At 52.6% G+C, this 12,873-nt stretch overlaps 1 protein-coding gene across 1 annotated transcript; it reads right to left on the bottom strand.

The window, feature by feature from the left end:
* Positions 1 to 5,152: 5,152 nt before the first annotated feature.
* Positions 5,153 to 9,928, bottom strand: C1QL2 (complement C1q like 2). Its single transcript, XM_056350568.1, has 2 exons — positions 8,936 to 9,928; positions 5,153 to 8,601 (listed from the first exon to the last, which is right to left on the bottom strand). Exons 1-2 carry the CDS (start codon positions 9,572 to 9,574, stop codon positions 8,422 to 8,424), a joined length of 819 nt encoding a protein of 272 aa, XP_056206543.1. The 5' UTR covers positions 9,575 to 9,928; the 3' UTR covers positions 5,153 to 8,421.
* Between the last annotated feature and the right edge of the window lie 2,945 nt (positions 9,929 to 12,873).

The following is a 12,873-nucleotide window of genomic DNA, read 5'->3' as shown; positions in this document are numbered from 1 at the left end:
GATTTCCAGGAGCAAATCAAGTTATAAACTCTTCCAGATACCTCAGAATTTAGATATTGTGATGAATCCCTGCCTACCTGAGTAGTTTGATTTTCTTTTGCTGGGGGAAGGTAGTTTGAGAAATCTAGTATGAGAAGCAAGCTCCATTTTTCAGTTTAAAGTCTGCTGGAATACAAAAGTTTCCAGTGGCTGCAAGCTGGCATAAATTCATTGTCCAGGCATCTTGTTTCCATGAAACAAACTGCTTCCCATTTAAGACCCATCTAAGAAGGTGAAATTTGGCAGTACTATTAGTCCACTAATAGAAAAGAAAAAGGACAGCTTGTGGTTAGTTATTGGTAGGTAGTTAGCGCACTAACTCAAAAGAAAATTAGCTTGGACAAGCTATCAAGAATTCTGCTTTGCTCTTGTGCCTGAAATCATGTAGCTTGTGCCTGAAATCTTGTCTATTGCTCAACTTCCATTCTCTAAAACTATCATACAGCCTCTGCGTAAATGGGGGTCACACTAGTCTGCAATTGCTTCAGTTTTACCTCCCCGGTTTGGTTGTTTGGTGTGGGTTTTTTTTCCTTTGGAAGGACGGTAGTGGGAAACATAAGTGGAAATCTGAATTGCAGTTCTCAGAAAACACCAACCGCAAACTAATTCAACGGCTATGTGTTTGATTTGTGCTGTTCTGAAGTGGAAGCACCTCCATCCCATGCCCTGCTCCACAGGCTTCAAAGACTGTACATATCAATGCAGAGGCTTATTGATTATGCCAGGACCAACTCGAGTAACTCCATGAGAACTGAGAACAGTAACGGAACTGAGAACAGTAAGACCACAACCACAAAACTGCAACCACAGGTTAACCCTAACCTTGATCCTGCCCTACTAAAGCCACTGAGCACCGGCCCACCAACTTTGATAAGGATCAGACCAACCCCACAGAGAATATTCAGTCCCCTAGCCAAAATGCCTTTCCTTGAGCTCTTCTACCTAGACAGCAGAGCTGTTACAGACCTGGGGAAGCTAACGAGTCCAAATGTAAGGAAAACCAAGAGATAAAATCTCATGTAGATGGTCTTCTCGATTATTTTGAGACCAAAAGCTACTTATTTCTTACAATGCCCCCCCCCCATTTTGCTGCCTTAAGGAAAGCTGTTGAAAATATTTGAGCAGAACTTATTTTGATGCTGCAAAAGGTAATTTTAGGCAGAGAGTCACCACAGGGTTCAGTGGTCATGGACTCTCGTCCTGTCCTATGTTGCCAAAACAATGTTTCCCTGTAAGAGAGAAAACATTACATCTCTGGGCAGCCTTCCTGTCCCATCTCCCTTCTCACAGCTTTGAACAAACTTTGTTTGAGGAAAGATTATTTAGATCACCCAGTCAGAAGTAAACTAAAGCTAAGACTGTTTTATAGAACTGCCTTGCTTTGATCCAAATACATATTTCCTTTACAGTTTCTCTGCGCATCATTTTGAGCCTTTTTTTTAGGATCAGCTAGAACACCTTTTCTCTTTTCCACCGCAATTCTGAAAGGAATATAAAGTGCGAATAGCTATTGAGATACAGCGTACGCTCAACAGAGATCCATTTCTGTGTGGTTGTCCTACCCCCCACTGCCAGCCAAGGCTCTGGCAGAACCTGATGCAGCACCGTGACTCACCCAGCCTGTAACGGTTTAACTGGGATCACAGCAGTATTCTTACTATGCACAGCAGTGTCTTTTGGAGACTTCACAGTGTATGCTGTCAATATGTAATAACACTATGCATCGTGAATTATGGAGCTGCTGGAATCAATGGGATTTTGCATATTAATTGCAAACACACCCAAAAAGACAAAGGAATTTATTGGCTTAATTAGTGTTTCAGCTCTAATAACATTCAAGCTTCATTCTCACACAAATTGATAAATAGCAGCAGTGTTACTCCTCGAGGATGCTTTGCCTTTTGAGAGGCGATGCTGAAGTTTACGATTCCAGCTCTCTCAGCTGCAGCAGGCACTTAGCAGGGGCTTGGAGGAGTTGAGCTTCAAAGCTATTTGACGCTTCTCTTTCCTAAGCAGATTGCTAGATGCCAGCAAAAGCAGCGACTCTACCCTCCCTGCAGATACCGATAGTGCTTCCCCTGAAAGGTGTTCACATAGTGACACTTACCGGGCAGGACACAAAATGGACCTGGACCATTTCCACCTCTAGGGTACAAAGACTGAGATTCATTATAGTACATCCCCAAACACCACATAACCAGTTGCCACACTGGCAATCCAAGGGCAGCTACGTGTAATGTACTTAAGGATTGATTCTGACTCCACAGATGCTGAGAAAAACGAAGTTTGAGAAGAATTAGATCAGTATATCTGGAAGCAGACCTTGGCCCTTGGCCTCCCAGCTCCCGGGAAGGACAGCTCCATGAAAAATGAGGTGCCAGGAGAAGGAGAAGCAAATGTCAAGAATTCAACTGTATACCGAAACAAAAAAAGAGAGAAACCCACCTGGATCTGATCTCCATCACCTCATGCATTCTCATGCTGCAGCACAGCACGGCTGACGCAAAGTTTCAGGAACAGCATTATAATAACGAGGGAAGAGCAAGACACTACCTGAAAAGCACCTTCCTCCCCAAGGAGTTAAAACATTTTCTGCATTATCATACCATCGAAATTGCATCTTAAAACTAAGATGGACAAAGAATCATTGTTCATAAAGCCAGCGCTCACATGCTCAAACAAATTATTCTCCTGGGCATGTTTCCCCCCGCCCCATTCTCAGCAGCAGATCTCTCCTCTTTAGGATGGGGATCACATCGCAACACTTAAGCAATAAGCAAATTGTTGACAAAGAGAAATGGCACCAAGAAAACATTTCAGCTGCATTCAAGACTGGGATTGGATATATATTTTTTTTTTGCTTGTTTTTCTAGACATGATCTGGCAGCTGCAAGCAAAAAGAAGAGCCAGGATCATGTGAATGTCCCCTCACTGGGAGGAGCGCAGCCAAAGGCTGCAGGCAAGCCATGCTCCCCATGTTACTGTGCTCACAACACACTGAAGGAAATAATCCTGCATTAATAGGGCAGCAGATCACAGGGATCAAACAGGCCTTTTCTGTCTCTACCCTAGCTCAGGCCAAAGAAACAAAACAGCAGTAAATGCAAGAGAGAGAGGGATATGCCATCAGCACCCTGTGAAGAAAATCTACTCAGATATATTAGAATATAGAGCTGTGCCACACAGGGTAATGGTTTTTATTCAGACTATTTTGTAATTGGAAGAACCCAAAAAAGATGGGCATTTATGGCTCCCTCTACAAGGAAACAGGGCCATAACTCGCAGGTCCTTCAGAATAACGCTCTGCAAAACCCTGAGAGCGAGATCCTGCAGAGCACTTTGCGGTGGGGGGCCGGGACACGGCGGTGGCTCAGCACCTTTCAGGCTGAGACCTGAAACCACTGGCTCTCAGAGCTTCAGCCTGAAACACAGGGGGAAAGAAGGGGAATTCCGACATGTGTTCAGGCCTAGGACATCAAATCACACCACAGCCTGAGCTTCTTGCCTACCCAGGAGATAATGTCTCTGTCCCCCAGGCTGGTCCAGGGAACTGGCATTGCTGTCTACTGGCCTCTTCGTAATTCATCATTAAGGCCAGTAACAAACTGGTCCTAAATCAAGAGGAATCAGAAGGAGCTCAGCCCCCTGCTTTAAACCCCGCTGCAGTCTTCACAAACGAAGCTCACTTGAGGGCAAGCAGGCTCTCTTGAGCATCTCCCCCACTTCTGCTGTGGCACCCACTATATGACCAGGGGATTAACTTCTGAACTGGCACGGGCTCAGGCAAGAGAAATGAGCCCCTATTTGCATGTTAGCCATGGCTTATTATCCAGATGAACCTCTTTCTGCCATTAGATGCGAAACCAGCTGAGAGCAGGCTCTCACCCCTAAGTGCCAGGGTGTCCACATGGTAACAGTTTACCTCCTTCGTCTGTAATTAATCTTCCAAGTCTCTGCACAATGTAGACATTCAGAGTAAAAAGGACCAAACTCCTTGCAATCTCAAAGTCAGCGAAGATTCAGTTAGTCTTTATTTTATTCTGACAGGCTCCTTTATCCCAGAGACAATACTAAGACACAGGATCTTAGCAGGAATTTTTCCCAACCACAATAAAGACAAAAATGGCATGTTACAAAACAAAGGTATTTAACACAAACATCTTAGATTTAAAATAGATTTATGTGCTATTTCGCCTCTGTCTGCCACAGACCCCTTTTAATATAATTAGTCTGTGGTGTAAACAGAAAAAGATCACAGCAGCATTCCCCAAACCCACCCTCCCTACTTTGTGAGTTGACAGATTAAACCCATCCAGGCACTGTCAGCCACTGAAGGAGCCAAGCACGGAGAAAAGCAGGCGTTAAACCACCGAGAAAAATGCCCAGAGTGCGTTTCAAAAGCAGTAATCCCAAGACCAAAGCGTGGTTCAATGTATGTGCGTAAACCCATGAGGCACAAACAGCAGCGCTTTGCTTTTCCAACAGCAAAAGGGCAGGAGGAGAGCCCAGACGTGTGGCTGCCCTGCCCTGCTGCGGGCCAGTGTGGCCCATCAGCCCAGGCCCTACTCCACAAGGGGATGAGCATCAAGGAGGAAACCTGTAGACCCAGAGCCTGGAAAATACAGAGGGACCGGACTTTGCACGGGACACCAGACACCCAGCTGCTCTGGCAGCACGGGTTCCTCAGAGAACTCTTCCAGTACACTGGCCCCAGCAGCTAACCTGCTTCACTCAAGTCGAAGCAGGATTTCCTCACCCAGCTCCCAGAGACTTGCCAGGAGCTCCCCAAGCCAATGAAGGTCAGATCAGAAGGAAGCAAGTGCCCAGCCCCAAGCCTGCTGGCCTGCGGGAGAGCAGAGGAACCTCAACGCCTTCCTCCAGGAACAGCTGCAGACATGGGGTGGCTGGCATCCCTCTCAGGGCTCTCAACAGCATCCCCGTTTCCATGGCATTTTCTGTGCTTGGATGTCTCCCTGCTCCCCTTTTGTCCAGGGAACTCTTCCATGGCCAGTGCTGCTCAGGCACAGTACAAGGTCAAGGACTCACAGTAGCGCAAAGATCGGGGATTTGTTGCTGCAGTATCTAAGTTGCTTTGAGAGAACAAACGCCTATCTATGTTTTTTATCTTAGCATTTTTATTATTTTAACTTGAGCATGCAGCTGGGCACAAAACAGAAGTATCCTTTGTCTAAAATGCCAACCTTCCACTCCTTTCAGGGAGGCTTCCCTATTTGAAGCACATCCCATCACCAGACAATTTTTAAAAGCATTTGTTCTACTCATCAAGTAAAATAACACCTCTGAGGGGTCAGACCTCCAGAGCAGATGCTGGCTAATGGTTGTCTGCGATGCCAGTATCATTTGGGAAAGCCAGTCCCAGGGAAAGCTGAAGCCAGCCTTGGAACACACATTGATTCTCCTCCTCTGATCCAAACCAGAGGACCAGGGTATCCCTGCTACAGACAGCCCCTTCTCCTTGTGCCGTGGAACATACAGAACCCGAAGACCAGATCTAAAGGGAGGAGGACTCCGTCAAAGCCCAAAGGGTTACAAGCCCACCACGGGCTGCTTGCTCTCACCCAGAGCCACCTGCAGCACAGGGACTGCCATCCCCATCCGCAACACTGCCTCTGTTTTTCTGGACAGCTGCACCGCCAAGCACTGAAGTTTTTCATCTCCCAATTGCTTTTCCTTGTGTTACTTCAGAAAAAAACCCCAACCCACACACTGAGCTACTACCAAGATGACTGGGATGAAGGAGCCTGTCCAAGCACAACTGCCGCAGATGCTGGGTGAGAGCCATCAACCCCCCACAGAGGCAATCTCGGAGGACCCTGCAATGAGGAGAGGAAACAAAAAAGCCTGCGAGCAGCCGAGGGAGACGTTCATTTTATCGATTGTGTAAACTGTCAGTGGAGTGGCAATGAGCAATTTTTTTTTTTCTATCCTGGGGAATAATCCAGCCTGATAATTAGTACATAAGAGATAAGTGGAAAATGAGACATCTAGCGAGGGTGGTTCAAGCCTCCTCATGACATTGATAATGTGCAGATACATAGATCACTGTCGGGGCAAACCGCCACTGTGAGCCTGTGTCTTCCCATTGCCTCATCAATCCATCATCCGCTTAGCTACTGACACCTTGGCAGGCACACACCGCCAGCCCTGCATTTGAATTGCAAGGAGCAGGCTCCACCAGGGAATACAGATTTAAAAATCTAAGATTCAAATTTGTTTAAGTATTGTGAACAGCAATTCCCTTGCAAGGCATCTTCATTGCCCTTTTGCCAAGGGGGAACAGTTGGGTCTTTGTTAGAAGTACAAATTGCTTCTTAATGCAAAGGATAAAGCAGAGCCCAGGCACCTCCTTAGAATTCCTCCTGGCTCCTGCTAATGCTGCTGCATGTCAATTTTAATTTTTTGAAATTTAAACCGAGGGCTTTGTGTCTAAGCTCCATTTCGTCAGAGGGGAGGGGAGGAATAGTCAAAAAGGATTACGGATCTGGGGGGAATTGAGGATCCATAGCAATTATACTTCATTTGGGTCTCAGACACTGATTTTAATCATATTCTAAATAGCACAAATCGACAAGACATTAGAGATTGAGAAGTGTCTAACACATGTACCTCATCATGAACTCTGCTTCCCTCAGCTGGGGCATGTTTGAGGACGGGATGAAGGGAGGAATTGCGCTCTCTCTCTGACCCTCCTCTTCCAGCCAACGAGAAGACAATACCCACTGAGGACTAGGTAGGAGACAGAAGAGACCGTAAGAGCTCAGTCATCACCGGGCTGCCCCAAAGTGGGGCTGGAACAAGTCCATCCCAGCTGTGGTTCCCTTTCCTCCTGCAATGTCAGGGCAGGGGCAAAGCTCCAGCCATGGCAGAGCCTCTGGAGTCCAGCTCCTGCCTCTCTTACCTGTGCAGCTGCATTAATGCTGCAAAGGGCAGTAAGCTGACAGGGAGGTAAGACCTTCAGGAGGGAAAAATGAAATTACAAGACAGCAAAACAAAAGCTTTTGTTCATCAGCTTCACTCTTTTAGCTTCAGCAGAGCAACCCGTTAACCCAAATGGAGGAGGTTACCTGCTGAGGTGATGATGAAAGATGCACCCCTCCACCAACGGGTCAGAACCACACGCACTAGTTACACACCTGTGCGCTCTTCAAAGGACCTGGAGTGGTTGGGGTTTACCGAGGACCAGCAGGAGAAAACCTTTCCAAATGGTCTGAATCCGCCAGTCTCCAGTGAGCTTTCTCTCCCAGCCCATCTCAGGGACTGTGCAGACCCCCCTACGGTCAGGTGCCATTTCCAACCCATACACACACTGCACGTGCAGGGGTTTAGACAGACTCTCTCCCCCGCTGCCTGACATTCATCAGGTGTGTTACAGGCACATGGCTTCCCCTAACCGCTCGCTGATTGAACCACTTTCCCTGTACTTTACTAACCTCTGGATCAGGCTCAGACCCACTAAACCTGTTTACACTTAGATCTGCTCCACACCCCCACTTCCGCCTCTTGATGACTGTGTGCCTTCTTTTTGCAAAACTGCGTAAATGTGAAGCTTTTTTTCCTCTCCCTCTGCTTCTTCCCAGCCCCCTTGAACAACAACCAAGACCTAGGCACGGTGCCCCATCTGAACTTCACATTTTGTTGCAAACCTAAGGGACTGAAGTGACCCCCTCCTTTACCTCCCACCTTCCCGTGGCACCACCACAGCACTCCTTTGCAGCACTGGAAGAGACAGAAAGCAAGAAGGCATTGTCTAAAAACATAATTTAATGTGGTATTTTGGTGATTGTGGTCAACGATTGGATTCTTTTGCAGACAGGAACAAGTTTGACATTAATGACAACCATCATTCAAACGAGCATTGCATTGCACAGAAAAGAAAAGTTTACACTTGACCCCATACAAACAAAGCAGCAGAGGAAAAACCAGTTATGGTCCAGTCCCGCCTCGTGAATAGTCGACCTGGAAATTCATCATCATAATTAATACTCATTGATGAAAAAATGTGGTGGGTTCAAACACTGTGCGCGGCACAGTCCCAACTTTAGTTACACCCCCTGGGAACCGCTCGAGAGTTGCAAGCTGCCGAGCTCCTCGTGTGACACACACAACACCGGGGCTGACAAAGGGAGGGGCTCAGGGGAAACGGGGCAGAGTAAGGAAGGGGATCGCTTTGTTTCACGTCTATTTTGTTTCCACAGGGATTAAAAAAAAATAATTAAAAAAAAATGCAAAGTGGTAATGAAGCTAAAGTGACCTGTGGAGACAGCTGACACCAGCAGGAACTGCGGCACGATGGGGTACAGAAACGCCGACCACCCCACGCGCATCCGTGGCGGGGCCAGTTGTGTCGCATCGCTCATTGTGTTAATCAGGGTATAAAAGAAAGCCAGAGAAAGTGCTGTACTTATTGTTGTTGCCTCCGTGCGCCTTGCCTCCGTCCAGCTTGACATACACCTCGTCGCCGGAGTCCAGATGCAGCACCACGCTGTTGCTGGCGTAGTCGTAGTTCTGGTCTGCGTCTTGGGCGATGGCACTGGCCCGCACCTGCCAACACAGCCGCGGGGCATATCAGCCCCCCGAGCCCCCCCCCCCGAGCCCCTCCATCAGCACCACCACCCCCCGACGTCCCCTCTTCCCCAGCCCCTCCGCTACCCCCGCGGCCCCCCTCCCGCCCCCCTCCTCGCTTCTCCTTCCCCCCATCCCGGCAGGAAAGTTCGCAAGTCGGGAGCTCGGAGTTCGCGGCGAGAGCGGAGCCGCTGCCCCGGGCGCACCGCCGCCCGACGGCGGGGGGCTGCCCCGGCGGCTCCGTGCCCCTGCGGCCGGACGGGACGGGACGGGGCGGGGAGGGGAGGCCGAGCGGGGAGCGGCGGGGACCCACCTGCCCGTTCTTGCAGAGGTCGGCCCACATGCTGGTGCCGTCGCCGCCGCGCATGAGGATGTGGTAGGTGAAGAAGTAGATGCCGCGCACCTGGCAGGTGAACTTGCCGCTGGCCGGGTCGTAGTGGTTGCCCAGGTTGGTCACCACGTCGTCGAACTTGAGGACCTCGTAGCCTTCGTGGGGGCTCTTCAGCCCCACGTAGAAGGCGATGCGCGGCCCGCTGAAGGCGGCGCTCAGCCCGCCCGCCGCCTCGCCGCCCGCCGCCGCCCCGCCGCCGCTCCCGCCGCCGCCCGCGCCCGCCAGCGCCAGCCCGGGCAGCCCCGGCTTCCCCGCGTCGCCCCGCTCCCCCGGCGGGCCCCGCGGCCCCGGCGGCCCCGGCTCCCCGGGGGGTCCGCGGGGGCCCGGCTTGCCCGGCCGGCCCGGCTCCCCCTTGGGTCCCTGGACGAAGGGCGGCGGGGGGTTGGCGCCCAGGTCCTGCAGGGCCTCCACGGCGGCGGTGCTGCCAGGGCCGGGCGGCCGCCCGCCGCTGTACGGGTCGCAGATCATGCGGCAGGTGCCCATCATCTCGTAGTGGGCGCCGCTCTCGGCGGGCGCCTGCAGCAGCAGCAGGGGCACGGCGACGAGCAGGGCGACGGCCATGGCCAGGGCGAGCCCGGCGGCGGCCAGCAGCCGCCTCCTCCGCTGCCAGAGCCGGGCGGCGACGGCGAGCAGGTCCTCCTTGCCGTGCGAGGCAATGGTGGCGCGGGGGGCCGGCCGCTCCCTGCGGGGGACGGCAAGAAAAGGCGGTGAGACCCCGCCGCCGGCGCCTCCCCGCCCGGCCCCCGCCTCAGCCCGCCCGCCGGCCGGCCGCTCGCCCCGCCATGCCGCCGCCGAGAGCCGCCGCCGCCCCGCTCCGCTCCGAGGGGACTCGGCGCCCCGTCCGCCCGGCGGGGCTGGGCCGGCGCGGGGGCGTCGCCGCGCCCAGCGGGTGCCCGGCTCTGCCCCTCGCCCCCGCCCGGCTCTGCCCCTGGCCCACGCGGGGGGCCGGGCCCGCCCGCCCCCGTCACCGCCCCGACGTGGGGGGCGCGGAGCCGGGCGAGGCGGGGCGGGCGGACCCACCTGCGGGGCCGGGCGCGGGGGGCCGGGGCGCAGCCGCCTGGGGGGTCCTCGGGGCTCCGCCGCTGCGGCCCGCGGTGCGCCCGTCTGCCGCCACCGGCCCGCCCGCCGCGCGGAGCGCCGGTGCCGGCGCGGCCCCCCGGGCGGGGCGGGCGGAGGGGAGGGGAGAGGCGGCGGGGCGTCCCGAGCATTCCGGGGCTCGCCGGCGTCCCGCTGGCTGGCACTGGTGCGGGGAGGACCCGGGACCCCGCCCGCCCCGCCGGCACCGGCACCGGCACCGGTGGAGTCCCTGCGGGCACCGCCCAAACTGCGCCCCACTGCAACCGGGACGGCCGGGGACGCGCCGCATTGCCCCGTTCACCTGCCGCCCGAGCCTGCTTCCTCCCTCCGTCCCTGCATCCCTCCACCCCGCCCACCACCCCGGCATCCCTCCATCCCCCGGTCCCACCGGGGTGAGCTCCCTGCCGCCGCCGAGCCGCACCGCCGTCTGCGGGAGGGGGGCTGCGAGAGCCCCCTCGCCGGCAACAGGTTGCCCCGGCGTGTCGCCGTGGCTCCCGCAGCCTCCCCCCGCCCAGCCTCGGCGGCCCGAAGACGAGCGGGACAAGGTCGCGGATGGATCGTGCCCCTCAACGCAGCCAAGTGGAATTAAATGAAGTTCGTTACACCCGCCCCGAGCTCCCGAAGGCTGGCGGGGCTCGCCGGCAGGGAGGGGGCCCTGGGCAGCGCCTCTGGCAGGGTTCGGAGGGGGCTACCGCACGGCAGGATTCACTGCGGAATGATGGGTCCAAATCAAGTGGGTTTTCCCCCAATCGAGATACTGTGATTAATTGCCTTTGATTTGCTGAGTAAGCAGTGCTAGCGCAGCGGGAGCTGTGACAGCGTTAAGTGCCCGCAGGGATGTCCCCTCCGGGGGGTAAGCTGAGCTCGAATCCCCCCAAGCCCTGGGCTGAGCCCCCGCCCTGGATAGAGATGCGAGCGGTGCAGGGACCACACGGGTGTCCCAAGGGCAGCGCTGCGGTGGCCCCCGCTCCCCTGGTGCGTTCGAGGGGTGAATTTCCAGCGGCCCCCCCTGGGGCTGAGCCCGTCTGTGCTGTCTCAAAACTGGCGAAGCTGCAGCCGCTCAGCCCGATCCCACCGGTGTTGAAGCTGATGGCCTGGAGGCATCACATGCGAATGGTGACACACAGGCTTCTTCCAAGAACTGTAGAAATGCCCTAAAAGGACTCAGGACTCTTGTTAGTTTTCCTTGAAATTTAGGGAGGGGACGTCAAGGCTTTCCCATCTGGAATGCACGCACTTCAGGACCAGATGTCATCTCAGTTACATCCCTATGTGCATCCAGCATTTTTTCCTGGAGTTACTCGAGCTTTGCTCTGCTGCTGCTGAGATCAGGTTCCAGCCCTGCCCCTTCAAGTCTCTGATTATGATTATGTTTTTTTCACATCTATGTATTTGAAGCTGGAAGTGAAATTAATCTTGTAAATGAAAACCTTCCCCTGAGAATTGTATAGTTAATCGCATTAGAGTAACCATGTCTATTACTTAGCACAGTGCAGCTAAATGTTTTAAGAGACGAGATTGTGACAAAGACGTAAGTCCTTTTCCTCTCCTCTGAATTACTAGTTGCATCCCACAGCGTTATTGTAAGTCCCCACACTTCTCTAAAGCCATGTAAAATGATTTCTAATAGTTGTTTCTCTTACAGACCTAGTATAATTTTCCATATATTAACTGTGCTAAATACAAATAAATTCACAAATAAATTACACTGCTTTGCTGATCATCCCTACTTAAGCTTCTGTTAATTTCCCTTTTGTTCTGCTATTTGTCACTGCTCAGCTCTCCTGCCTATGTGAAGCCTTGCTATTCCCCCAGAGCTCTGCAAACCTCCCTAACATGGCTTTTTAATCTGGTGTTTTCCAAAGGCAGGAGCCACACAGTAGCTTTTTTAACCCTTTTCTGAATAATTAAGTTCTTGTACCATTTGGGCTCTGTTCAACTTCCCTATTTGCATTAACTCACTTTTATAATGAGGTGACTGGTACTGAGAACTATATGGCACATAGAGGCTCGCCAGCCCCTTCTGCAAAGCCAGAATAATTTTATGTGGCGGGGTCTGTTATTCCCACGGATCAACAAGGACAGATGAAGAAGAAATGTATTGCAACTTTCAGCAGGACAAAATTGGCACAGTTCTTAATGAGGACAGCTGAGCACTTGAACAAGCAGGTAGAGGAGATTACAGAGATATCAGCACTTAGGTGTCAAATTCTAGCAATTTTGTCTTGGAATAATTTAATTACTTCTTTGTGATGCGGTGAGATGGACTGATCACCTAGTTAATCCCTCCATCAGATTGCTTTAAGGTAAACACAATGCGACTTTAATGTATAACTCCAGTAGGATCTACATTCCCAGAGACCTGGAGTTATGGGCTGACTGATGTAATGCATCTTGTGCCCCAAGAAGTAGCACCGTGATTGATGAGGCAGCTGGTACCACCCACTGATCCTACAGTAGTAGGTATTCAGGAATATAGTTGCAAAAAGGTACATGGAAACACTCAGCTTACAATTTTGATATAGGCTGCTACTACGCTGTTAGGTGCCTGCTTTCTGTATGCAACGGGATGCACCGCAGCAGTACAAGGAGCAGGAAATTACCAAATCAGCTTAATTAGGCAGTGTCTGAAGTACTGCCTGCTCTGCAAGGGACCTTTCTCCGTTTGAGGTGACAAGTACCAAAGCCCCGCTTAGAGTCAGGCACTGCGCATCTTACAAAAAGTGAGTCAGGTTGGTGCTCCATTGCAGGCTGCTCAGGGCTAGCAAGACTCAAATGCCTCT

The sequence above is a fragment of the Falco biarmicus genome, chromosome 8 (genome assembly GCF_023638135.1).
Source record: "Falco biarmicus isolate bFalBia1 chromosome 8, bFalBia1.pri, whole genome shotgun sequence".
Taxonomy (NCBI): Eukaryota; Metazoa; Chordata; class Aves; order Falconiformes; family Falconidae; genus Falco; species Falco biarmicus.
The sequence above is the reverse complement of the archived record's forward strand: the minus strand, read 5'-3'. Positions and strand labels throughout refer to the sequence as shown.